The following is a 26,845-nucleotide window of genomic DNA, read 5'->3' on the forward strand; positions in this document are numbered from 1 at the left end:
GTGATTTTTTTTTTTTTTTTAGAGAGGGGTATGGAGCAAGTGGGGGTGGGGGGAAAGTGGGGGATAAAAGATTGGGTAGAGGGAGAGGGAGAGGGAGAATCCTAAGCAGGCTCCACACCCAGCACAGAGCCCAGCGCAAGGCTCCATCTCACAACCCTGAGATCATGACCTAAGTCAAACTCAAGAGTCTGAGCCTTTGCGTGATATTTTTAAATATAACTCATAAATACAAAGATACTGTGTACATTAGCATATAATTCATCTGTATTCTTTTTTTTTAATTTTTTAAAATTTTATTTATTTTTTTGACAGAGAGAGACACAGCGAGAGAGGGAACAGAAGCAGGGGGAGTGGGAGAGGGAGAAGCAGGTTTCCCACTGAGCAGGGAGCCGGATGCGGGGCCCGATCCCAGGACCCTGGAATCATGACCTGAGCCAAAGGCAGACACTTAATAACTGAGCCACCCAGGCACCCCTCCATCTGTATTCTTTTTTTTTTTTTTTTTAAGATTTTATTTATTTATTTATTTGACAGAGAGAAATTACAAGTACACTGAGAGGCAGGCAGAGAGAGAGAGAGAAGGAAACAGGCTCCCTGCTGAGCAGAGAGCCCGATGCGGGACTCAATCCCAGGACCCTGAGGTCATGACCTGAGCCGAAGGCAGCGGCTTAACCCACGGAGCCACCCAGGCGCCCCCTTCATCTGTATTCTTAAAGTGTCCCATTTTCTATGATTCTCATTAATCTGTTTGAACTAAGAAGAAAAAAACTTGTATTGAGATACTGGGATTGGACCTACCAACCACTGAAATTGAACCCAGAAGAAAGACCCCATGATTCATAGTTTAATTCTGCACCATCTGTGCTTCTCACCACAAAACTGCAAAGGGCTAGGTTTTAAGGATATCTAAGTGTTTTGCAAAAACATGCAGGATCATTAAAGGTTTTAACCCTGGCAGATTTCTAGGTGAGAACGGGGTCGTCTATTTCATATTTCCTCCTCAGTCTTGTTTTTGGTCATGACCTCAGCCAGGCCCCTTTTGAAGGCATTCACTTACTTGGGAACGCAATCCTTTCCTCTGCCTAGTCTCGTTTTTTTGAGTGGCCTAGGCAAAGAAATGCACCACCAGGCAGTGGCCCATTTTAAATCCTTAGGCTCCTCTCCCTCCCATTTACTTTCTACCCTCCTGCTACTTGGAAAGACAGGCCTCACGCTTTAACTTTTTATTAACAACTTAGCCATCCTCTCTCTAGAATGGGCACAAGGTGCAGGGTTATTCCCTCACATGAATGGTGGTATAAAAAAAAATTGGGAGGGGGCACCTGCGTGGCTCAGTCCTTAAGATCTGCCTTCGGCTCAGGGCATGAACCCTGATTGCCAGGATCAAGCCCTTCATCGGGCTCCCTGCTCAGCAGGAATCCTGCTTCTCCCTCTCCCACTTCCCCTGCTTGTGTTCCCTCTCTCACTCACTCTCTCTCCAATAAATAAAATCTTAAAAAACAAACAAACAAAAAATATCTGGGAGATGACGTACTACAAATTTAGAATTTAAAAAATTGTAAGGGGAACCTTCTTCATAACCTCAAGAACAGGCTGTTCACACTTCTCAACCATCTTTGCATTGGCTGTGTGGAAATAAAGACGACCAGAGGAGAACAGGCGATTTATTCAGAGCTTGCTAAGCCTGGGAGGCGGCCACCTTCATTTAGTTTGGTGGAGACTCAGAGGCAGGCAGTGAAAACAGCGAAGTCTCGAGGCGCGCTCTGATTGGAGGTCGTTGGCATGAGGAAGCAGGAGGCAGGCGAACTAGAAGCGGGGCGTGTGATGTGATTGGTTTGGGGAACATATTTGGCTTTCTCTGATTGGCCCCGAGTTGGAAGCAGGGGCAAAAATTGGGGAAGCGTAGTCAAAGACCAGAGTACTGCTCCTTGTGGGCCGATCCCGGGTTACCCGGGGCCGCTTGCTGCAGGGACTGGGGTCGGAGGTGTGTTCTCACACACGGTCTGGCCATTGTCCTATCCAGTCTGTCTCTCAGCTGGGTGAGACCCAGGTTTTTCTTTTCCCTCGGCCCGGTCAGCTTCCTACCTTCAGTTTTTTCGTTTAGCTTGGAACCAAACAGTGCTCCCGATATTTCTGTTACGTGAAGACATTAGGACATGACAAGTACTTAGGGAACAGATACAGATACACATAAGTAGCTTTCTAGTGAGGGCCAGGCAGGCGGGAGAACGAATCGCCCTCGGCCGCCTTCTGGTTCCTATTTCCAGGAGAAGTGACTCCTCAGCGGCTTTCCCTTCCTATCCAGGAGGCTGGCCCTCTCGGGCCGAGAAGGTCGCAGCCCCGGGCCCCCGCCCGTGCCGTCGCCCCCCTTCCGGCCCCCACTCCCGGGCGCGCGCCGACGCCTCTGGGCCACTAGTTCCGCGCGTTCCTGAACGGAAGCGCGTCCGGAGGGGCTCGGCTGCCCCCCTGCCCCGGGTCCTGTAGCAGCCTCCGCCGCCCGCGGGGGACTTTAGGTCAGCTCTCCCGTCCCCGAGCTGCGACTCGGACGTCTCGTTCTCGGAACGCGTCCTTGCTCGGGAACAGCAGCTCATCCTCTGGTCACAACCCCTGCTTTCCACCTGGCGGGGAGCGAAGGCAGGGCACACTCTTTCCAGCCATCATTCCCCACTCATTTCTCCTCAGCTATGAAAAAGCTAGCTCTCCTTCCCATTCAGAAAGGAACCCGACTTCCCCTTCGAGTCTCAGTCTCTGGGGTCCCCAGTCGGTGTGAGAGCACGGCCATCCATCTTCTCCTCAGGGAGGCTCCCCGGCCCGCATTCCTCCCGTCGCGAAACCGGGGAGGCCGTGACGCCGCGACAAGCGTGGCGGCAGCGGCGGCAGCTGAGCTCTCGCCATTTTGCGTGGAGGAGGAGCCGCGGCCGCCGCCATGCGGACAGGCAGGGGGAGGGGGAGGTGAGGGGGAGGGGCGGCGGGCGAGCGGGGGAGGGGCAGAGCAACCGAGTTAGCTCAGCCCGGGCGGCGACTCCGGCGGCGCCATGAGAGCGGGCAGCGGCGGAGGTAGGGCTGGGTGGCCAGGAGAGCCGGCGGGCGCCGGCAAGGGCAGCCCTGCGGAGCAGCCCCCGGGGCGGGGCGGGGGCGGGAGGAGGAGGCAGAGGCGAGGGGCCGGGTGGGGGCGGGCGGAGGTTTCCGAGGAGGAAGGAGCCGCCGCCATTTTGGGAGCTTCGAGTCAACAATAAAGGACCGAGGGTGCCGAGCGGGAGTGGCCTCGGTGGTAGGACTCGGGCCCGAGCCTCGGGGAGTGGGGTGAGGTGGTGAGGTCGAGGTCAGCGGTGCGGCCGGGGCCGCGGGAAGCCCCTCGGCCGGCGGGGGAGAGGGCGCTCTGAGGCGGAGGCCTGGGGCCTGCCCGGGCCCCGCGGAGGAAGGCGGACGGCTGGCGGCAGCCCTGTGGGGTGGGGGCGCCTGAGAAGAGTCGAATATGGGAATGTCGTGCGCGGCGGGGTCCAGAGAAGGAGCGGGTGAAGTACTCAGAGGAGCTTTGTGGAAGACGAAGGGATGTGGGAGCACAGAGGCGGCAAGGACTTAGGGGGATGGTGGAGGTTATAGGGTACGAGGCGGCCCTATAGGGGGCGGCAGGGATATGCAGTGTCGGAGGGCTGATTTCGGAAGAGGACCCGCTGCTGCTTGCTTGGAATAAGGCCTCGTAGGTCGGTAACAGGAGGGTGCTTATGGAGCCCCCGAGTCGTGAGGGAAAAGGAGGGGCTTTCTCACTTAAGGATTTCTCTTTGGGGCCTTACTGGGGGAGTCCCTATTGTTTCCTACCCGCGGAGTTGGTTCCCTGCTCTTGTGGCGCAGCTGCGATTATAGGGCCCCAGCCCTTTTGTGTTTATGGTCACAGAGGGCTGGCTAGAAGTGTTGGTTTGGGGCGGCGTTTTGGGGAGCAAGAAATTATTGCCCCACAATTACGGGGCTCAAATCTTTGGCTTGTTTCTTTCCCTCATCCTCACTCCCTTTTCTCTACCACAGTCCCCTTTTCCCTTCAGTCCCTCCAACTTGCAGACCGAGCTTAGAGAAACTGCGCTGCATTTGCAAACAAAAGCTCTTGTCTGAGATGACGATAGTGTTTTGGGTGTGAAACTGTCAGTTGCTAACTACAATCTGGGAAGTGCTGTAATTAACTCCGCGAGGGGCTCCTCCCAACTAGTCTACGTTTCGTTCGTATTTTTGAAAATGTAGAATGTAACTTGCAAGTCTAAATTGGGAAGGGGTAGGAGGAATATTTCCTTCTCTGAGACAGAAAGCTGCAGTGCAGGTTTCGGTTCAAGTAAGAAGGGAGTAATAGTCACATTTTGGATCCAGGGAGATAAATGGTCTTATGTTAAGAGCTCAGGGACAATAATGATATCTTTTAATCAATCTTTAGAGGTTGCCCTCTTCATCCTCTTAGTGCTTGGCGAACAAGTCTTGTGTAAACTCCGTGGTATTGTTGATCATAATATAAATCTGTCGATACAGGAAACCCATTTACCACCTTGAACTGAAATTAGGTGGCTGGTAACCACGGTCTGCTTAAGGCATCAGATTCTAAGAGACTTAGAAATGTACAGCTTTGTGTATATGATAACCAGGATTTGCTTCTGAGCAACTTTATTTTCATTTTTTAAAAAAGACATAACCAGTTGTCTTTTAGAAAAGATGTATTACTTTGGAATTCTTGGTATTTGGCCAAAAAAAAGAAAAAATCAATAATTAATACGCGCTTTTTTTTTTGGTAAAAATTTATAAAGGAGTTTAAAAAGAACAAACCCAACAGGAATAGTAGTCCTTATTTTCTGGCCTTTGTAAATTGTTTTTCTTTACTACATTTCAAAATAATTCGATTTGGGGACTAATTAAAAATGGCGGACTTTAGCCAGTTCTTTTTTAAAACAACTGTTTATTAGTACTCTGGGTTTCTTGGAAAGTTTGGTTAAAGTTACTAGTGTGTTTTAGTCTTTCACAGATTTTTTTTTTTTAAACACAGGCAGTTTCCTTTGTGTGTTTTTGTAGATATTTTTAATAACATATTTTATGTTAGGATACACTTTTTGAAAAGTGTTATTGAAATGTATGTAGCTAGTAGTTTTTTAGTATTCAGATTTTATTAAGGTAGCTAAAGATTTTTTTTGGCTGTTTCTTAAGTGAAGGATTTTGACATGTAGACATGTCTTTATCTCTTGACTTCTTCAGTTACTGTTTTAAGGGGCAAAATTTAAAAGAAAAAATAATTCATTTTTGTGAAGTTGAACCTCTATGGTTAAAATTCATAAAGGCACAAGTTATTTTTTTCCTGAAAGCATAGTCATAGTGCACTTAATTTCAAGAGTTTGCAGTTGCTGTCAGAAATAGGGGGAAAAAAATGAATTGTCTTGCCTTGTTAGAAGATACGTAGATTTACATTAATAAAATAGTGTGATACTTCATTCAGTTGTAACACAATTAAGTATAATGAATCATTGACTTTTATTCATCAGGAAGGAAACTGAAGGAAGAGATTGCCATTTGACAGCTAATGCTAATTTAATCACAATATCTTTCTACCTAATCTTCTCTGGGTTACTTTGAACTGACAATTTTAAATGTTTGAGATTGGTCTCAGTTGGCTTGGTGGGTTTTTTTGGGTGGTTTTTTTTGTTGTTTTGATTTTTTGTTTTTTGTTTTTTGAGGCAGTCCATCTTTTGTGTCTCTTCCTAGCCTGACTAGTGTTTTGGTCTAAGTACATCTGTATTCTTATTTAATAGAATGATTTCCTCTAAAGGGGTTCTTTTAAAAAGGGAAAGTTTTTTCTAACTTTCCTATGTTTGCTAATTAAACTTTCTCTTTGTTTCAGATTGAAGTGAGTGAATTCAGATCTATAACTCAACCTTGTTAGAGGGCTTTTTAAAAAATAAAAAGTTGATTCGGTGCATGAGAGCAAGTTACTGCTGCTTACCGTTCAGAGACTTACAGGTGCTTGCCTGCATTGCAATAAAGGACTCATATATTGAGCAAGACATATTTATCTCTTCATTTTGGAGAGCCTAATAAACTGTTATTACAGTTTCTCTACTGACTTTCAAAAGTTTTGAAGTTTGAAAGAGACATCTTTACAATTAATACAGCATGAGCACGGCCAGAACAGAGAACCCTGTTATAATGGGTCTGTCCAGTCAAAATGGTCAGCTGAGGGGCCCTGTGAAGCCCAGTGGTGGCCCCGGAGGAGGGGGCACACAGACACAGCAACAGATGAACCAGCTGAAAAATACCAACACAATCAATAATGGCACTCAGCAGCAAGCACAGAGTATGACCACCACTATTAAGTAAGTGTTAGAATGAATAATAAACAGACTTAGAGGAGACCAAGGGGATGTCTTTTTGCTACTTTGTTGTTGACTACTTTAAACCTTATTTTAACCATTTTGTTTGCAAGGAAAAGACAGATGACTGTTTTATGGCGGTTGGGTATTTGCAATTGAATAATGTATTTTTGTCATAATTCAAGTTCATTAACAAAATATAGATAACAGATGGTAATATATTCATTTTGTATACATTACATTACTGTTTAAAACATTTCTGGCATTCATAATGAGCTCAGATTCATCCTGTTTTTTGCCAGTATGGCTTTTTCCCTAGTGTTTTACTGTACCTTACCCTAATTCAAATAGCAGTTAAAGCCAGTTTCAAGTTTTAAGGGTTTTTTTTTTTTAACTTATTTTAATTAAAGATTTTATTTATTTATTTGACAGAGAGAGATCATAAGTAGGCAGAGAGGCAGGCGGGGGGGGGGGGGGGGGGGGGGGGGGGGGGTGGGGGGGGGAGCCTGATGTGGGACTCCATCCCAGGACCCCAAGATCATCTCCTGAGCCGAAGGCTGAGGCTTAACCCACTGAGCCACCCAGGCGCCCCTCAAGTTTTAGGTTTAAAGACTGTCCCAGACATACTCACTGACAGAAAATTTATCCATAACTTTTTTTTTTTTTTTTTAAGGTTATGGAACTTTGGTTTTTTACTTGAAAAAAAATAAGCTTTCTCCTTTTATACACAAGATTACAAGCCATTATATATTCCTAGGGTTTTCAAGATTTTGAACTCTTGGAAATTCATGCAACTGAATAGTTCCAGGCCCCTTTGTTGACTCTAAAAACTTTGTTGCCTCATCTTACTACAGAATATTTTTTCTTTTAAATGTGCTGTCCGTCATCTAAGTGTACACTTTATTTTTTCTTAAAGATTTTATTTATTTGACAGAAATCGCAAGTAGGCAGGCAGAGAGAGAGGGGGAAGCAGGCTCCCCGCTGAGCAGAGCCCAATACGGGGTGACACAAGGCTCCATCCCAGGACCCTGGAATCATGACCCCAGCCGAAGGCAGAGGCCCAACCTACTGAGCCACCCAGGCGCCCCTAAGTGTACACTTTAAGTTACTACTGTTAACTATCACTCTAAGATTCAGTTAATAGAAAATTAGCATTGAAGACTTGACCAGGGGCACCTGGGTGGCTCAGTGGGTTAAAGCCTCTGCCTTCAGGTCTGGTCATGATCCCAGGGTCCTGGAATCGAGCCCCGAATCAGGCTCTCTGCTCATCCAGGAGCCTGCTTCCCGCCCCGCCTGCTTCTCCACCTACTTGGTAATCTCTGTCAAATAAATAAATAAAATCTTAAAAAAAAAAAAAAAAGACTCCTGACCCCATTTCACATTTGACTTTTAATATCTAGCCATAGAGATGGATCTGTTCTCTTGAAATCTTCGTATGATGTTGAAACTGGGTCACTGAACTAATGTGTGTTATATTACAACCTAGGTCCTTTCCATGCCTAAAAAGCACTTCTAAAGAGAAGTAGCACTTACAAGCTACCAGAGTATCATATAGATGGTTACTTGAATGTGGTTTGCTAATGACTTCTAAGAGTTAATTTCCATTGGAATTGGTTTGGTCATTGGAAGAATTAGTATTAATATTCTGTTATTGCATTTTCTATTTTTAAGCTTTAATTAGTATAGAAATCAAGAATATTCTCTAAATTGTAGTTTGTCTTTTCAATATATGAAAAAGACTTAGGCTATTTAAACATAAAGCTGTGTTATTTCATTATTTTCTACTTAAATTCTGATTTCAGACAACAGATTTTGCATTTTATTTTTGGTCTGCCTGGGATTAATGGTGGTTTTTATTGTTGTTGTTGTTTTTTTTGTTTTTAACATATAATGTATTATTTGCTTCAGGGGTACAGGTCTGTAAATCATCAGCCTTAAACAATTCACAGCACTCACCACAGCACATACCCTCCCCACCATCCATAACCCAGCCACCCTGTCTTAAGATAAGAGTCTCTTATGGTTTGTCTCAATGGGTTCTTTTTCATTCTGTGGGTTCTTTCAATCTGTTTGTCATAAATAAATAAATAATATTTATTTGTTTATTTAAATCTGTTTGTCATCTCTGGGATCTAGAGCATTCTAGATCCATCACTGTCTTCAGAATTCATTCTAATACTTAGTCTCTGTCACTTACTCCTTTTAAATAGTTTGGGTCCTCCTAAGATTATAAATTCCTTGTGATAAGATTTTCCATTGTATTTCTGCATTTTTATTCACTTTATATTGAATTTGACAATGGCAGGCTGGCATACTAGGATGTAAAGCTGACATTTTTGCTCAGAGACTTTGGTGTGTTAATTATAGGCAGAGTTGAAAGGCTTTGGTACCCTTGAAATTGGGAGCAAATAGTTAACTGTGTTAGAGTACTTTAAATTATGTGGGACCTACCTTTAAGTAAAATAAGTCCTCATCTTTCTAAATCAAGACTCTCGAGAGGTTTTGGAGGCTCTGATTATGTAAGCGTTGCTATAATGAAATCATAAAAACTTATTTAAAGATGACACATTTGAAAGCATTATCTGCTTTATTGACCATTTTTTCCCCCATTAGGTGCTTCAGTATTACTTGAGGTTTTTACTTGACCAAAAAGAGAATTTTACTCTTGTTTTCTTGGTTTCAAGCATTCTCAGTTTCAAAAAAAAAAAAAGATTGAGAGATAGTCATTAACAGCTAATACTGAGGGGGGTTTTTGGTTAAGATTATATTTGTTGGGGGGCATAGAGCCAGATACAGGTCTCAATCTGACCATGACCTAAGGCCAAGCCAGATGCTTGACCAACTGAGCCACTCAGGCACCCCCTGAGTTCTTATTTTGCCAGGAACTATGCTGAGTGTTTTATGTAAATTACTTGATATAATTCTCAACCCCCTTTATATATGAGAAAATTGGAGGCTTAGAAAAATAACTGCTGCAAAGTCACAAAAATACTGAGTAGTAGAGTCAGAGCTTGGCCTCAAGTCTGAAACTTTGGAGCCCTTGGTTTTAATTAGTCACCAAAAGTTAGAAACTCAGATGCTTTACAGGAGACTGTGCTACATGAAAAGGTACTTGCTTTATCTGAAGGAGTCTGCTGCTTGATTTAAGCCGCCAGTTATTGACCTCTGTCAAACTGTTGACATGCAGAAGTTTGGAACTGGTGTTGCTAAAGCTTCCTTTTTTTTTTTTTTTTTTTTTTTAAGAAAAGCCTGAATCTGGACGTTATATGAAATCTCCTAATCTTTAAATGTTGGCAACTAATTTAAATTAAAACACACCACTTATATCAAACAAAACACGGTGGTTACCAAGATTGGACAACAGTTGTACTACATATTACACTGCTTCTTTTAAAAGGATGGATGCCTTATTCCCTTCTATTCTTGATTTTTTTTTATCCTCTCTAGATTGTTCTTTTGTAAGAAGAGCAGTTTTCCTAATGCTGTTTATTTCTGTTAACTATATTTCAAAGTAAATGGCAGTATATTAAACTTACTGTGCTTTTTAGAACTTAATTATAATTAATTATGGTGAATCATCTTTGTATTATTAGAATAGCGATACTATGAATTCTCATGCCTCAATTTTATTATATTCTCCATAGACCTGGTGATGACTGGAAAAAGACTTTAAAACTCCCTCCAAAGGATCTAAGAATCAAAACTTCGGTAAGTTGATTGTAAAATTCAAGTGGAAAAATGGTGTGGAAACTCTAAAAGTGAAGTTGCTAATTATAACAATAGGCACTGTGTGTTTACACTTAGTTTGAAGTGGTTGAAATTGTATGGATCATATATCATGAATTGCCAAAAATTTTCGCCTTTTGGAGGAATTACATTAATATAATAATGTGTATCTGTATATTCAATACTGTATTTATACATCTGTATATTTTATCTAATTTATGGAGTATTTTCATGGTTTGCAAGACATTTTCTCAAAATTCTCTTATGCCCCTAAAAGTACAGTAAGATTCAGGTTAGGTATTATCCTTATTTTGTGGATGAGGACAAGAAAGTTGAGAGATTCGTTCTCTTAGCCCAGTGTTCCCAACTGGGGGTGATTTTTGTCCCTTAGTGGTGATTTAGCAGTAGCTAGAGACATTTGATTATCAACGGCTTGTTTGGTTTTTTTAATAAAGATTTTATTTATTTATTTATTTGACAGAGAGATCACAAGTAGGTGGGGGTAGCGGGGAGCAGGCTCCCTGCTGAGCAGAGAGCCCCATGCAGGGCTGGATCCCAGGACCCTGAGGTCATGACCTGAGCCGAAGGCAGAGGCTTTACCCACTGGAACTACCCAGGCGCCCCAGTTATCACAGCTTGTTGAACTCCACTTCCGAGGATGCTGCAGGATGGCGCCTTATGAAAGAGAATTTTCTGGCCCAGTGTCAATAATGCTAAGTTTGAGAAATCTTTATTTAGAATAGGATATTTGCAGGCAGTGAGTGGTGGAGCAGAGTTTGACTTCACCTCTTGCTATTTGTAATTGAAAGCGTGATACTTACATAGAAATAATAGTACTCAACCAGTCCTCAGAAGAATATGACCACAGGGTGGCCTTTCCCCAACAATTTTTAAGTGGCCTGTGTGTGTTAAAGAGTGGTTATTCCTTAGGAATACTTGAAATATAGATCAAGACAACTCATTTGCGTATGTTTATATTTTAAATGGGGTAGAGGAAGAATAAGTCTCTCAAACAAACTTTCTTTAGTAACCGCCAAAGGAACACAGTTGCACTTCATTTTGTTGTTTTGTTTATTTGACTAGGATGTGACCTCCACAAAAGGAAATGAGTTTGAAGATTACTGTTTGAAACGGGAGTTATTGATGGGAATTTTTGAAATGGGCTGGGAAAAGCCATCTCCTATTCAGGTACGTTCTCCCGTTTCATCCACTTGTGATGTAATGTTTTAAGTCAAGCATTCCATACTTTTTGATCTGTGTGAATGGTAAAATTAGTATTTTTCTCGTGTATACATGTGCACCTACACACTTTTTCTGAACCTTTTAAAGAAAAGTCCGAAAATCATGGCCTTTACCTTTAAACATTTCAGTGTGCATTTCTTAAGAAATGGGATTTTTTTCTTTTTTGAGTAAGCTCTATGCCCAACATGGAGCTTGAACTCAAGACCCTGGGAGCAAGAGTTACATGCTGTACCAACTGAGCCAGCAAGGTGCCCCTGGGGATATTTTCTTGTCTAACCATAGTACAAGTGTAAACATAGTACAGTGTTAAATTTGGTCAATTTAACATTAATACAGTATTACTATCTTATCTGTTATTTGTATTCTAATTTTTAAATGACCCCAGAATGTCCCTTATAGCATTTTTTTTTCTTTTCTGTACAGAATACCTCCTAAGATCAGGTATTGCATTAGTTAGTTATATCTCTAACCTCTTTTAGTTGTGAGCATTTCCCTAGTCTTTTTTTGATCTTTTATGACATTGACATTAAAAAATACAGCCCTTTTCTTCCTAATAGAATATTCCTCATTTTGGGTTTGTGCTCTGTCTCCACGTGATTAGCCTCAAGTTACTCATTCTTAGTCAAACTACTGCAGAAGTTATATTATGGCCTTTCAGGCTACCACATTTGAAGGTATTCACAGTGTCCATATAGTTTTCATTGATGAATTTAATTTTCATTATTGTCTCAAGGTGGTATCTGATCTTCCTACTGTATAATTAATTGCTTTCCCCATCCTTCCCTTGAAACTAATGAGTAGTCTGTGGGAACTTTAAGACCATGCTGATATCTTACTCTTCCACCAAAATTTCTTCCTAGTCTTCGCATCCATTGTTGATGATTTGATCTTTACTCTGATAGATTATGATGAGTTAACCAGTGCTAGCTAGCACTCCTTCCACATTTGGCCTTGTAAAGAAGAGCCTTCCCTGGGGTACCTGGGTAACTTATTTGGTTAAGCAACTGCCTTCGGCTCAGGTCATGATCCTGGATTCCTGGGATAGAGTCCCACATCGGGCTCCCTTCTCCCACTAATCCTCCCCTTTTGTGCTCTCTCTCAAACAAACAAAATCTCTTAAAAAAAAGCCTTCCCTATCTCTTCATGTATTTGTATATTATCAGTGTGGACTCAAAAATCCCCCCCCCCCCCCCGCCAAGTGGTATTTTTGTGGCCAAATTGTCTCTTTTTTGGCCATTGTGAGCTCCATGAAGCTGGTCCCTGTGTATTTATAATGTATGCACACTTGTTTTTTTCCTGATAGACTGGTTTTTTTAGAGCAATATTAAGTTCACAGCAGTTGAGCAGAAAATAGAGATTTCCCTTAAACTGGGTCCCCACTCATGCATAACCTCTATTAACATCCTTCGCAAGAATGATGCATCTTTTACAACTAGAGGAACCTCAGTTAACATTATCCAAAGTTCGTAATATATATTAGGGTCCACTCTTGGTGTTGTACATTCTGTGGGTTTGAACAAACGTGTGATGACATGTACTCATCATTGATATCAGGCAGAGTAGTTTTACTGCCCTAAAAATCCTCTGTGCTCTGCCTGTTCACTCCTCACCTCCCTTACCCCTTTATTTTTCTTGAGTACTTCTTTTTTGGCGTATCATGATGCTGAGCCTGTCTGTACCTGTCTTGTCCCAGCCTTGGAATCAGCCATTTCTCCAAGGAGCCCTGCTTAGTGGGGTAGTAGTATTAGAGACTTAAATCTGAGTACATTCTTTGCTCCTTGGCCCTTTCAGTGACTAGAACAAGGAAATACCTGTATGTGTGTGGGCACGTACATGTAGACATAAACATGCATGTTAAAACTGTTAAACCCAAGCTGTAATAAGGACAGACCCGATGACATCGTTGAGTACTTTTTCATTGAGCAAACCTGTACCGAGTGACCTAGACTGCAGATGTTTTTATGAACAAGACAGGATTTCTGCCCTCACAGTCATGGGGTTAAAATAGCTAATCATACAGATAATTTCAGTGTGATATGATGAGCCCCTTTCTCGTTGAAATTGCGTATATATGTGGCCATTAGAGGAAGACAGAATAACCTAGAGGTGATCCATATTCCAAGCAGAGAATAACTGGGATAATGGTTGTTTAGGGGTTTTTATCTTTGTGTGCCTTTGTGGACAAACTAAAGTTTATTATGGCTGAGGAAGTGTCAAGATTATATACATCACCAGATAGGCAGTTTGAGTGCAAATACTAAAAATATTTTGGAAATTTATTTTTTTGTTATGTAGTTCATGTTAATCCATTTTATTTACAGGGGTGAAAAGTTTTATGAGAGTCTTCTACTGTAGGGACTAGATCATTCTATTTGTATCTCTAGTACTTAGCGAAGTAGATGGCAGGAAATCGGCCTTCAGATGTTCAGTGGTGGTTAGAATGCTTTGAAATCATGGTTGACATGTCTGCAGGTTAACTTTGTCTATAGAACTATTGAAGAACTAGTCTGGGCAGACTGCCCAGGTCCAGTCCCAACTCCAGTCCTTTATAAGTTGATTATTTTGAGTTATCTCTCTAAGCCTTAGTTTCCTGGCCTGTAAAGTTGTTAGGATATTATTTATCATAGAGGAGTTGTGAAGATTAAATGAGGTAGTACATTTTAGTATGCTTTGTATAGTGCCTTGTAGATGATAAATGCTCTGTAATTGTTTTAGGTACCTATTCCATACAGTAGTTTTATCAAAAAAGGAGATAGGGAGGCAGGAAGGAATAAATGCCCCTGCCTTCCTTAAAAAAAGGATTGGTTCATTCATAGCAAACTTAATTCATTCTTTTTTTAAAGATTTTATTTATGGGGTAGGGGACAGTGGGAGAAAGAGAAACCCAAGCAGACTCTGCACTGAGCACAGAGCCCCATGTGGGGCTCGATTCCACGACACCAAGATCACGACCCAAGTCAGACACAAAATCAACTGTGTCATCCAGCTGACTTCATTCTTTTTTTTTTTTTTTTTTTTTAAGGTTTTATTTATTTATTTGACAGACAGAGATCACAAGTAGGCAGAGAGAGAGAGAGAGGAGGAAGCAGGCAGAGAGCCCGCTGAGCAGAGAGCCCGGTGCGGGGCTCGATCCCAGAACCCTGGGATCATGACCGGAGCTGAAGGCAGAGGCTTTAACCTGTTGAGCCACCCAGGCGCCCCAAGCTGACTTCATTCTTAATGGACCTTTGCTGACTCCTGTTTTCCACCTTTGTATTAAAATTTAAAATTGGCTTTGTTATTTGCACTTTTAGTATTAGTATAATATATGGGCAGTTATCTTTCCAGTCACTTAACCAATCTCACATTTAGCTTTTTTGGTGAAGTAGAAATAATAATCTCCCTCACATGGTTTTTGTGAGGATTAAATGTAACTAAAACAATGTTGTGAAATAGCAAAGCAGTGTACAAGTACAAAGTATTATTTTATTTTTTTTTTTTAAGATTTTATTTATTTATTTGACAGGGAGAGTTCACAGTAGACAGAGAGACAGGCAGAGAGAGAGAGAGAAACAGGCTCCCTGCTGAGCAGAGATTCCCGATGCGGGACTCGATCCCAGGATCCTGAGATCATGACCTGAGCCGAAGGCAGCGGCTTAACCCACTGAGCCACCCAGGCGCCCACAAAGTATTATTTTAGATATCTAAGACCACCATTCACATTGTCTTTTTCTCACTATTATTTTGCCCAAAAATCTATGGAAAACACAAGATGTTCCTTAGAACTATTCAGTGTAATAAACCATAAATGTTAGGATTTTAGAACCCCTGTAGTGAAATCTAACCTCATGACTGGCTGCCCTCTATTTATTCTCTTCTTATATGCGGTCTCTCCTTGCCTTCCGGTTGTTTTTAAGGTGTTCTTTTCCATAGTACTTAGTTTACAGTTTTACACAGGCATTTTTTCCCCCCAAATATTGAAGAAGCCTTCTTGATCAGATGGTGGGTGTCCTCTGTATTTGAATTTTCTTTGAGGTGAAATTTTATTGATTATAAGATTATTGGACAATGAAGCACTTAATTATATTCTCCATAAAGAATATTTTACACTGATAGGCTGGAACCAGACGTACTACAGCTTGCCCCCACACATCTTTCTTTGGTGTAGCCATCTGTGACTCTAGTTCTAGTTCTGAATGCTGTGCCCCATAGCTAGCATAAATCTGCCACTGTAAAGCATAGCTTTATAGGAGCACAGACTTCTTTGGAAGGTGTAAGAACCTACTGTTTTATTCTGCTTAACATTATGAAACCTTACAGAGTTGACCTTTGAACAATAAGGGTTTGAATTGCGTGGTTCCACTTATACACAGATTTTTTATGGTACTGTAAATGTGTCTTCCTTACGATTTTCTTAATATTTTTTTCTCTAACTTTATTTATACCTAACATACAAAATGTGTGACTATTTACGTTAATCAGTGAGGCTTCCAGTCAGCAGTAGGCTATTAGTTAAGTTTTAGAGGAGTCAAAAGTTGCATGTGGATTCTTAATTGTGTGGGATGTCAGTACCCCTAACCCCCACATTCAGGGGTCAGCTGTATTAACTTTGAGATGATTGAAAATGGTAACTCTGACTGCTTCCAGACCCTAGGCAGACCTTTTGAAGACTTTTTTGGTAAGATAATGATGAAATGGCAGTTAGTCCACTATTGAGGGAAACATGGGAGTTCCTTACTGTTGGCAAAAAAATTTCTTATTAGGTCAAGGATCTCAACTATTTTGAGAAATTATTTTGTCAACCAGGTGTAATAAGTTTTAATTAAGAATTAATAGCTTATTGTTGATAGTTAGGAATTACAGCATTCTTAATCCTTTGTAAATGATTTCTCTTGCTAACGTGGATTTCTTAGAATTATAGGAATTGTTTTTCAGAATTTGCAAGAAAAAAATCTAAATGCATTCACTCATTAGTTACTGTGGTAAAACTGGGGTGTGTTCCTTAAGTTAGAGATGTTTTTGAAATTATTATCTTCCAAATTCTTTTTTCTGGGCAGCAGTAGATACCTGTGATAACCATTGCTATCTCCTCTACCATACTCATACTATTTTGTCCGCTAAAATTAAGATTCTTAAGGTCAGCTGACCCTCAGAAACAACTACCTAAAAGCAGCTAATAGGGCAATTTTCAGCTTTTTTCGGTACCACACTTCTGTCAAATGCCTCTCAGTACTAGGAAATTGGAAGGTATACTCTGCTTTAGTTGTAGGCAGCAAACCATCTTGGGCTGACTTTAGCAAAGGGGAATTTATTGAAAGAATATCACAGGAGTTCACTAGAGTGAGAAAAGTCACACTTGGAATTGACCAAGGACTGAGGCAGTTCTGAAGGGCTTGGAAATTGTTACAGTATCTACTATAACAATTTAAAATTGTTAGAGGATCTCCTATAACAATTTAAATTCTTAGAAGAGAGCATGGAGCTGGCCTGGGTTCAGTTGATGTCTCCTGTTTAGCTGGAGAGGTTACCTAGACACCCCACCGGGTGGGGTGGGGACATGTAATTCCTCAAAAGAAATTTGGGGTGCTAGGGAAGGTGGATCCTAGGGTAACTGAAACAACAGATAACTTAGTGGGTCATTTCCACCTTAATGGTGGAACATGGCCTTGGAGAGGTAAGGTGGCAGAATCAGACCTTTTGGGGTTGTCATGGTTTTGGTAACTTGACTAAGATGCAAATCACACAATTTATACATTTAAAGTATACAATCCAGTGGTTTTTAGTGTATTCACAGTTGTGCAGATTAATTTTAGAACACTTTAATCACCCTAAAAAGAAAGTATTTTAGCAGTCACCTCTCATTTTCCCCTAGCCCTAACCAACCATTCATCTCCATGAATTTGCCTGTTCTGGACATTTCATATAAATGGAGACATACATTGTTTTTTGTGAGTGATTTCTTTGACTTAGCATTTTTTAGGGTTCATCCATGTTCTAGCATGTATTAGTACTTCTTTCCTTTGTATTGCGGAATAATAATTCCATTGTATGGCTGTACCACCTGTGGTTTATCAATCAGTTGATAGGGTTGTTTCCACTGCTAGCCATTTTGAATACTGCTGTGAACATTCACATAACATGTTTTTGTGTGGGAATGTTTTTATTATAAAACAAAAATACCTAACTTGAAAGGATGTAAATAAAAGTATCTGGGTGCCCAGCAGACAGTTTTTAAAGGTTTTTGCTTCCTCCTCCTCTGTTTTCTCCCTGGTAGCTCCCATGATTTCCTCTTGGGTTTCACAGTTGTCTGAGCCTGACTTGAATTCTCTTTCATTGTATTACCTGATTTTTCTGGCGGATAGTAGTAAGATACAGTGTGGATGTGTTGAATTCAATGACTGCTACTGCTGATCATAATGGTCACTATATGGGACAAACTATCAGTGTATCTTAACTTGGAGACTAGCTTGCTTACTTTGTTTAAAAAAAAAAAAAAAAGAAGCCTATCTTTAAACAGTTTCTGTAGAGCATAAACCCTATCAGAGAGTGCAAGGGAATAGAATTTAGTGGCCTTAATCTGAGTTAGAAGGTGAACCCAAAATGGGAAATTAGGATACCCTTAAGCTAATTCTCACCTGCCTCACTTCATTCAAAAGTTTATTTTAAAGAACCTGACTTAAGTCATTTGGAGGCCCTTGGAGACCACCTAGACTTTTATTCTGTTACAGAACTGAGTAGTGTGCTTAGTAGCCTATTTAAAAACCATGGAAAAGGGCGCCTGGGTGGCTCGGTGGGTTAAGCCGCTGCCTTCGGCTCAGGTCATGATCTCGGGGTCCTGGGATCAAGCCCCGCACTCTCTCTCTGCCTACTTGTGATCTCTCTCTGTCAAATAAATAAATAAAATCTTAAAAAAAAAAAAAAAAAAACATGGAAAAGGGGCACCTGGGTGGCTCAGTTGGTTAAGCGATTGCCTTTGCCACAGGTCATGATCCCGAAGTCCCAGGATGGAGTCCCACATTGGGCTCCCAGCTCCATGGGGAGTCTGCTTCTCCCTCTGACCTTCTCCTTTCGCTCTCTCTCAAATAAATAAAAATAAGATCTTAAAAAACACAGAAGAAAATGAACCCAAGGGGGTAATAAGCCCCCAGAGCAACGTAGATTAACAGAGTTGACTCAAAGTAGGAATGAAGAGATTAAGACCAAAGGGTCAAAGCCAAGGATTTTTTTCTTTGACCTGCTTTATTATAATAAGCAGACTGTTTAATGCTGGTGATAGGAACAGAGGGTAACCATGTTGTTACTGGACCATATTTACAGTTCTGGGAGCTGTGTTTTCTTTTTCTGGTCATAGGGAACCCATCTGACCCCTTTGATCCATTCTTTAATTAATTAATTTATTTTCCTTTGATGCATTCTAAGTAGGATGATTATTAGATATTCCTATAATAATGATTTTAAACTGTTAGAGATAGTTCTTTTGGTCATTAGCTTAGACACGGAACTGATTGTTACAGTGATTATAAATCTCTTTCCTAACTTTTCTGGTTTTATAAATTAAAATTAAAAATTTTAGTTTCAGAAATTGAAATGTTCTTATTCTTCCCTCTTTATATCTATTCTATGTATATATGTATATGTGTATTCAATTTTCAGTAATTTGGGGGAATCCTTTGCTGTTGTTTAGGTAACTTGTCCTAATAGGAAATGTTATCCTTGCAAAACACATATGACAAAGTAAGCTAAATGTGAAAATGAAAAGTCACTCTCTGATATGACCATGGATTAAGATAACTGGAATAGAATTGAGCCTCCAGTTGAGTACATTTCAGGACAGAGAAGTTGAATATAAGTCACTGACATTGTAATCTTATATGATAGTATAAATCAGATAGGACTTAAAAATTAAACTTTGCCAATCAATTCCTATTTTTTGCAAGGATGAGTTGTCAAAACTGCGATTTTTCATTGTGGTTAAATTGGTTTACTTTTCTCAGAATGTATGGTCTTTCCTTCGTATTGTTTGTGCCATTTTCTTCTCCCAGTTTTACATTGTGAAAGGTCCTTCACTTTTTTTTCCTGTTTATTCAAGTCTTGTTTGTGTCCCCCTGGGTTCCTCTTCATTTGTTTTCTTTGTTGTAGATGCCCACTCCCTTAGTCCTACACATTCTCAACACATGCAAATCCATATCATTTTTATGACGTTGGGATATAGTTTAATAATACACTATAAGCAGTTCTCATAAATATTGGTTGATAATGATGGTGAGCTTGACTGGTAATTTACTTGGCCTCTACCTATTCTTACACAAATGTGGGACGCTTGAAAGCCATATCAAAGAGGTATACTTCCATTATATTTTAGAGAATAATTTACTTATGTACTGTTTTTATTCACAAGTAATTTGCATTTTCTTGTCTCTTAGGAGGAGAGCATTCCCATTGCTTTATCTGGTAGGGATATCTTAGCTAGAGCAAAAAATGGAACAGGCAAGAGCGGTGCCTACCTCATTCCCTTACTTGAACGGCTAGACCTGAAGAAGGACAATATACAAGGTTAGTTTGTTAAAACTAAAAATGGCAGTTTTACTTTACAGGTATGTGGAAGATATTACCATCTTTTTTTTTGAATTTACATAATATGTGGTTAGTATTTACCTTTTCTTTTCACGGCTTGTGGCCCAGTTGTCTTATAAAATACCCAGCTTTTCTAAAAAGATTGTTAGTTTTCAGAGGGGTTTTACATAGCACACAGTTTTGATAGTATTCCAGTGAAATAGGCAAGATAGGTATTGGCTTATAGATAAGAAAGCAAGAATCATAAAGTTATCTGACTTTGCTACTTACAAACTGTAGAACTGAGTTGTTTCTTGGGACACCAACATGTCTACAAGAGCTCATGTACTTTTTCTTCTATAAAGCCTTGTGGTTTTAAGAGCTTAGGAAGTAGGAAGAAACAAGTTTGCATAGTTTTATGCAGAGTAAGCTAACATTTAAATTTTGATCTCTAAAGCTTTTTTTGAAATTTTCATAAATTGATCTTGATCTGTAATGATCATTTCTCCTGTCTTCTTTTTACCTACATGCATATGATGTAAATGGAACCTGGGCAGCAGGAGTTCTTAGTCAGGTGTTTAGTGAATCCCTTACTGAAATATTAAATTAATAAACTTTGAGGTAATGGTTGCCAAGGCAAAGAACCCTTTAAAGGTTTGTAACTAAGGAGTACCAGGTTTATAAAGCTGTGCTGCTCAGGAAAAGTCCAAAGCTAGAACACTGTAATAGGTTCTCTCTCTCTCTTTTTTTATTTTCTTTCTTTCTTTTTTTTTTTTTTTTGGTAAAGGAGATTTACTTTTTTCACTTTTCAGAATTAGGCTTATTATGATTCAACTTTTTAGAATGTCCTGAGTGTCTAGATTGCAAGGGCCAGTATTTCTGTAGCTTATTTTACACCCTTAAAATATGTTTCTTTTTTGTCTTTTCCAGCAATGGTGATTGTTCCCACTAGAGAACTTGCTCTACAGGTCAGTCAAATTTGCATCCAGGTCAGCAAGCACATGGGAGGGGCCAAAGTGATGGCAACCACAGGAGGAACCAATTTACGGGATGACATAATGAGGCTTGATGACACAGGTAGGGAATGACTGATACAATGTAGCCTAGCTATTCAAGTGTAATTGTAGACATGGGTGTTTCCTGAACTTCACTAAAAATCGTTAAGAATTAAGGACCAGAAACACTGCCATAGAAAAATGAATAAAGGAAATGACCATTTCATTGGAGAAAAAAGATAAATTGATAGTAATTGAAAGGATAGTTAATCTTGCTGATAATTTTTTAATATAAATAAAAATAGTTTGATACTGTATCCAGCTGGGAAAGCTAAAAAATATTAGTAACCAATAATAAGTTTGAGAAGAAATAGGCTGTCTTGAAGCTTGAGGGTATAAATTGATAGGATATTTATGGAGGATTTCACAAGCTTGAAATCCCCTTATGTAAAATAATACATAAAGTTTGAGTTAAAATTTTATATATATATGATTATCATTTGGTAAATTACTATGTGCTTCATACTGCACATTTAATTAAAATGGTTATCTCATTTCATCCTTTTAACAATCTTCTGAAGACCATTACTGTAGTTCAGAGGCAAACAACTGTATGTGAGATGTCTGGTATGTCTTTGTTATTCATTGGGGATAATTTTTAAGACAAGTATTCCCCCTTATTTGGAGCAGATGGTTTGGCAATCTATTAGCCTGCCCCATGTAGCAGTGAAACAAACAAGTATTCTCTTACCAACCTAAGATGAAATGAAAATTCTTATCTTAAAACACATCCCTGCCTGTTTGTATTATTCCTACCCCTACAATTTTCTGATAAAATATGTATAATAAACCTTTACTGTATCCTCTTTGCCCAAGCTAAAATGAATGAGAATATATATATATATATATATATATTCTAATCTTTTGTAGTGCACGTGGTGATAGCTACCCCTGGAAGAATCCTGGATCTTATCAAGAAAGGAGTAGCAAAAGTTGATCATGTCCAGATGATAGTATTGGATGAGGTAATGTCTCTTCATTTGTAAAGTACTGTTCTGTGCTTTGTTTATAACTTCCAGTGAATAAAGCAAAAGCTCTTTGTATTTGTGAATCTCTAGTAAGTGCATGATTCTTGTCAATTCAAACTAATTCGCTTATTATAAAACATGTTTTGCCCATTAAAGGCAATAGATGGTAGGCATTTGTAGGAGTAGTTCAGCCTTGTGTCTTTTTCTTAGGGATGCCAGATTATAGGTTTTGTTTTTCTTTTTCAAGGAAAGGAGTTGTTGAATATCTCAAAGGCAAATTCATTCTAAGTCTTTTTCTAAAATCAGTGATCTTAAAAAACATCTAATGTCTGTAACCCCTCATTTAGTATATCCTGCTTTGTATTGTTTGTTTTTTTTGTCTCTGGTATACTTGTTGTAAGTGCCTTTTAAGAACTTACTGTACTCTACATTTTGGGGATCTGGCCATGTTTTTATACATACACTGTACTGGTGTTAATATTTTGAGATAAAGTAATTTTCCTCTTCGGATGTTTTAGATAACTAGATCAGGTCAATCATAGTCTAATTCAGACCGGTTTTTTTTATCTTTGAGTAATAAGAGATAATGTTTGTTAGTCACTGTGTGTAGCACTAAGTGCTATACATGTTTCATAATTTGCTTTTCACAACAACCCTGTAAGGTAGGTACCCTATAAAGCAGTTAGTACTGCTAATTTTAAAGCTGTGGAAACCTAAGTATTGGGTTGTTAAATAACTTGTCAACATAGCTAATAAGTGTGAAGGAGACAAGATTTCAGACCAGGTAGTTTGACTCTAGATTGTACTCTCAGCCAAGTATTGCCTCTCATGAAAATCACATTAAAATTTTGTTAGGGGAACAAGAATTTTATCTGTCTAGAGTTTTCTCTTTCTTCTAGAATATGGTATTAATAGCTTTTCCCTCTTTTGAATCACTGCAAATGTGTCTTGGTGCTTTTGGAGTAGGGAGTGTCCTAGAGTACTGTTCAAAACCAGGAATATTCCATGAATGCTCCTGTGGCATAATGCCTTATTAACTGAAGACCTTGGACGCTAATTGTTTTTGAAATTGTCTTTCCTTTGTACTGCAGGCAGATAAGTTGCTGTCACAGGATTTTGTGCAGATAATGGAGGATATTATTCTCACGCTACCTAAAAACAGACAGATATTATTATATTCCGCTACTTTCCCTCTTAGTGTACAGAAATTCATGGTGAGTATAAATCTGTACTAGGAAGCAGTGCTGTTCTCTTCCCCATGAGTATACCTTTATTCATAATAACATTATCAGTTTATGCTGAGTATTTCAGGTTTTTGGCTTTCCTGCCAACTGTTGAATTAAGGTTAGTTTTGCATAAATTAATATTTTTAAAACAGTAATTTGATTAAATTCTGTATTCTCTTAGCATTTGGTGTCATGCTGACATACAGCCATTGATCCTGGATAAATTTTGATTACAGTGTAATCCTGTATACAAAGTACAAAATAGGAATTTAGCTACATATCTGAATGTTAGATTTTCTATTATATGGTAACATTTTTACCATCATGGATTACTTACACTCTGAAGAAAACTGCATGCCTTTTAAGCACGAGTTGATCAGAAATGTTGAGGGATTTATTTCAAGTTTAAAAAGATATGTTCTGCTTTTTTTTAAATTACGTGACTCTTCTTTTTTCCAGAATTCCCATTTGCAGAAACCCTATGAGATTAACCTGATGGAGGAACTAACTTTGAAGGGAGTAACCCAGTACTACGCCTATGTAACTGAGCGCCAAAAAGTACACTGCCTCAACACACTTTTCTCCAGGGTAAGTAACAGGCTTCAGTTGCTGAATGGGTACCATTACTTAACCCCCAAAAAACAGTTGTGCCTGTTTTCCCACCATTTTCAGTGTAAAAATAGTCCATAGCTTTTGCTAAAAGGTAGTTTTGGTTGTTGATCTTAAGTTGATACTGTATGACAGACTGATATCAAAGACATTTTTAATTAAATTCTAAAATGCTTTGACCTTAATTATAGTCAGTCCTCATTATTTGCATATTCTGTATTTGCGAATTCAGCTACATGCCAAAATTTGTAACCCTACAATCAATACTCGTGTGCTTTTGAAGTCCTTTGTGTATATTAGTAACACTATGGGAAATACCAGCTGTTGTGCATATTCCCAGCTGAGATTGAACAAAGTGACATGCTGCCTTCCTGTTTCAGCTCTCATAAACAAATGTCTTTCTCACAGTCTGCACCATATTTTTTGCATTTCTGTCAGGGGGGGTTGGTTTGGTTTGGTTTTTTGGTTTATTTCCTGGTTTAAAATGGCTCCAAAGCTTAGTGCTGTTCATTTCTCCTAAGCACAAGAAGATTGGTTTGCAGAGAAAATGTGTTTAAGATAAACTTTATATAGATAGGAGTTAACAGTATTGTTGGCCACAAATAAATAAGGTGCTTTGAACAGTAACACACTTTAAAACAATGTTATCTGTTAATCAGTTGATGAAAAAGTTGTGACTAGAGGCTCTCAGGAACCTTTCCCTGTATCTCTCTAGGAGCAGTGGTTCTACAGTCAACATTTTCAGTGTCTGTAGGAACTTTATAGAACAGAATTACTGCAGATAATGAGAATTGAATGTTTCAGTCATGTTGGCAATTACGTGGCTCTTAATATGCATACTCTTCTACAATAAAATTTATAACTTAACCTGCAACTGTTAAGTAAATGAGTAATATTTATGATATTTACATTTTATGATATTTTGTATCTCTCTTGTATTATGAGATTATGTTTTTAGCATTTGTCAGTCAATCAATTTTCAAGATTTGGCAAAGTAGATGAAGGTTTTGTTTTTCTTTCTTATTACCCTCCACCCCCCACCCCACCCCCGCCATGCTCAGCTTCAGATAAACCAGTCGATCATTTTCTGTAACTCCTCTCAGCGAGTTGAATTGCTAGCCAAGAAGATTTCTCAACTGGGTTATTCTTGCTTCTATATCCATGCTAAAATGAGGCAGGTGAGTCTAAAACTAGAACTCCGTGTGGGGATTTAAAAAATCTTTTTCTAAGTATTTCTTGGATTTTTGTTTTGTTTTAATGCTCCTCCATATGCCCTAAGTTTAAGAATAAATTATTCCTTAGTAGGCAAAGGACCTTTCATTTTAACCACTGGTTCAGTTTTCTAACTATAAAATAGGTATAAACATACACTTAGCTCATAAGGTTGTTAGGAAGATTGAGATAATTCATAAATGTGAGTATTTTGTTAAGCATAATAGAAATACAAGATTTTATTCCTTTTCCTTAGTAATGTAGTTTTGCACTGTTTAATACAGTAACCACTGATTTCATGTGGCAGTGTGAGTTAAAATTAAATGAAATTTAAAATTTAGTTCCTCTGTCACACTAATCACATTTTAAGTGCCATGTTACATGTGACTAGCAGCTGTGGTTTTGGAAAGTACAGATACAAAACATTCCTGTTATGCAGGAGGTTCTATTGGACAACATTCCTCTTGATTTTCAATTAATGTACCTCTTCAGCCCTTTTTTTCTTTATTTGCCTTTAGGAGTGCAGTCTCTCTATATTTCAGAACTTGATTTAGCAATTGAAATAAATTCAAAACTATAAAAACATTCTTATTGTGTGTGGTAGTTAAACATTGAAATTTTGTGGAAACGGTTTCTGTAGACTAACAGATTAAGAATTTTAGTTAACTCAACTTTGGTTTTCAAAGGAGCTTGATAATGGATCAGATATCCCCATGTAGACTCTAATATTAGAAATTGTTACAGGAAACTAAAGTGTTAAGCTGTAGAGACTATTTTAGAATGGAAGAACATTGCTTTGAAAGGAAAAACCAGTTTGTCAGGTTCTAGATTTGTCACTTGTGGTAGAATCATTATGCATGTGTTTTCATTTTTTTTGTTTTAATTGAAAAGTACATTTTTGGGGCTCCTGGATGATTTAAGCCAGTTAAGTATCTAACTCTTGATTCTGGCTCAGTCATGGTCTCAGGGTGGTGACATCGAGCCCCATGCTTGGTGGGGAATCTGCTTGAGATTCTTTCCCTCTGCTTGCTCTGCATGCTCCCTTGCTCTCAAATTTTAAAAAAAGGAAATAAATTTTTGTTTTTGCGTACAGTAAGTAAAATAAATAGTATTTGGGTCAACGCAAACTTCTGTCATCTTCTGTTTGAAACATTTTAAAAATGGATATACAAAAAGATGGTGAAAGTTGTCACTTTAATTAAAATTCACTTCAGCAAAAAGGATAAGAATATTCTTAACAGTTTAAATAAATGCTAAATAAAGATATGGGTAGGTGTTTTTGTTTTGTTTTAAGATCTTATTTATTAGAGAGCACGAGCAGTGGGGAGAGGGAGAAGCAGGCTCCTCACTGAGGAGGGAGCCTGATGTTGGGCTCTATCCTAGGACCCCAGGATCTTGACCTGAGCTGAAGGTAGACGCTTAACTGACTGAGCCACCCAGGCGCCCCAGTAGATATTTTAGTTGCTTATTAATTCCCATAGGAGACTAATTTATGATTAACTTATTTTACCTTCTGTTTTTAATGTAGGGGTAATTGAATTGGTCTCTCATTTTTATAAATTTGGGGTATGCAAAACTTCGGATAAGAGAAATTAGTGATGAGAAATTTAGGGCTGTGTGTATGCGTTTTTAAACAAATCAGATGCATTGCTTTGTTCCTAGGAACATCGAAATCGTGTATTTCATGATTTCCGAAATGGCTTATGCCGCAATCTTGTTTGCACTGGTAAGTATTTCCTTGACACATTGTTTTTTCCTGGTTCACCTCTGCTTTCTCTGTCCATATCTCCCAACAGAATCTGTGACAAGAGTTCAGCTCACCTTTAAGCCATTTCTGGAATTTCTGAAGTTGAGAATGAGCTATAGTTAATTCCTGAAATTAGTTTCTGTATCTGAAACTGCAGAATACTTGTTACTGTCTTTTAAGCTAGTTTTGGAAT

General features: G+C 39.2%; 1 protein-coding gene across 4 annotated transcripts in view; it reads left to right on the top strand.

The window, feature by feature from the left end:
• The first annotated feature begins 2,980 nt into the window (after window positions 1-2,980).
• The window catches only part of DDX6 (DEAD-box helicase 6), a 33,311-nt gene continuing 9,446 nt past the window's right edge, over window positions 2,981-26,845 (top strand). Inside the window, exons 1-11 of one of the 4 annotated variants that reach the window (XM_059415990.1) lie at window positions 2,981-3,057; window positions 5,867-6,338; window positions 9,980-10,043; window positions 11,145-11,249; window positions 19,706-19,835; window positions 20,766-20,912; window positions 21,761-21,855; window positions 22,950-23,072; window positions 23,544-23,672; window positions 24,755-24,871; window positions 26,568-26,631. In XM_059415990.1, coding sequence (XP_059271973.1) covers window positions 6,139-6,338; window positions 9,980-10,043; window positions 11,145-11,249; window positions 19,706-19,835; window positions 20,766-20,912; window positions 21,761-21,855; window positions 22,950-23,072; window positions 23,544-23,672; window positions 24,755-24,871; window positions 26,568-26,631 — 1,174 coding nt within the window. In that variant the 5' untranslated portion in view covers window positions 2,981-3,057; window positions 5,867-6,138. Of the gene's footprint in view, window positions 3,058-3,183; window positions 3,304-3,325; window positions 3,705-5,866; window positions 6,339-9,979; window positions 10,044-11,144; window positions 11,250-19,705; window positions 19,836-20,765; window positions 20,913-21,760; window positions 21,856-22,949; window positions 23,073-23,543; window positions 23,673-24,754; window positions 24,872-26,567; window positions 26,632-26,845 lie in introns of those variants that run through there. The other 3 variants (XM_059415984.1, XM_059415997.1, XM_059416005.1) reach the window with 3 other exon arrangements.

Source organism: Mustela nigripes, chromosome 1, assembly GCF_022355385.1.
Source record: "Mustela nigripes isolate SB6536 chromosome 1, MUSNIG.SB6536, whole genome shotgun sequence".
Lineage (NCBI taxonomy): Eukaryota > Metazoa > Chordata > Mammalia > Carnivora > Mustelidae > Mustela > Mustela nigripes.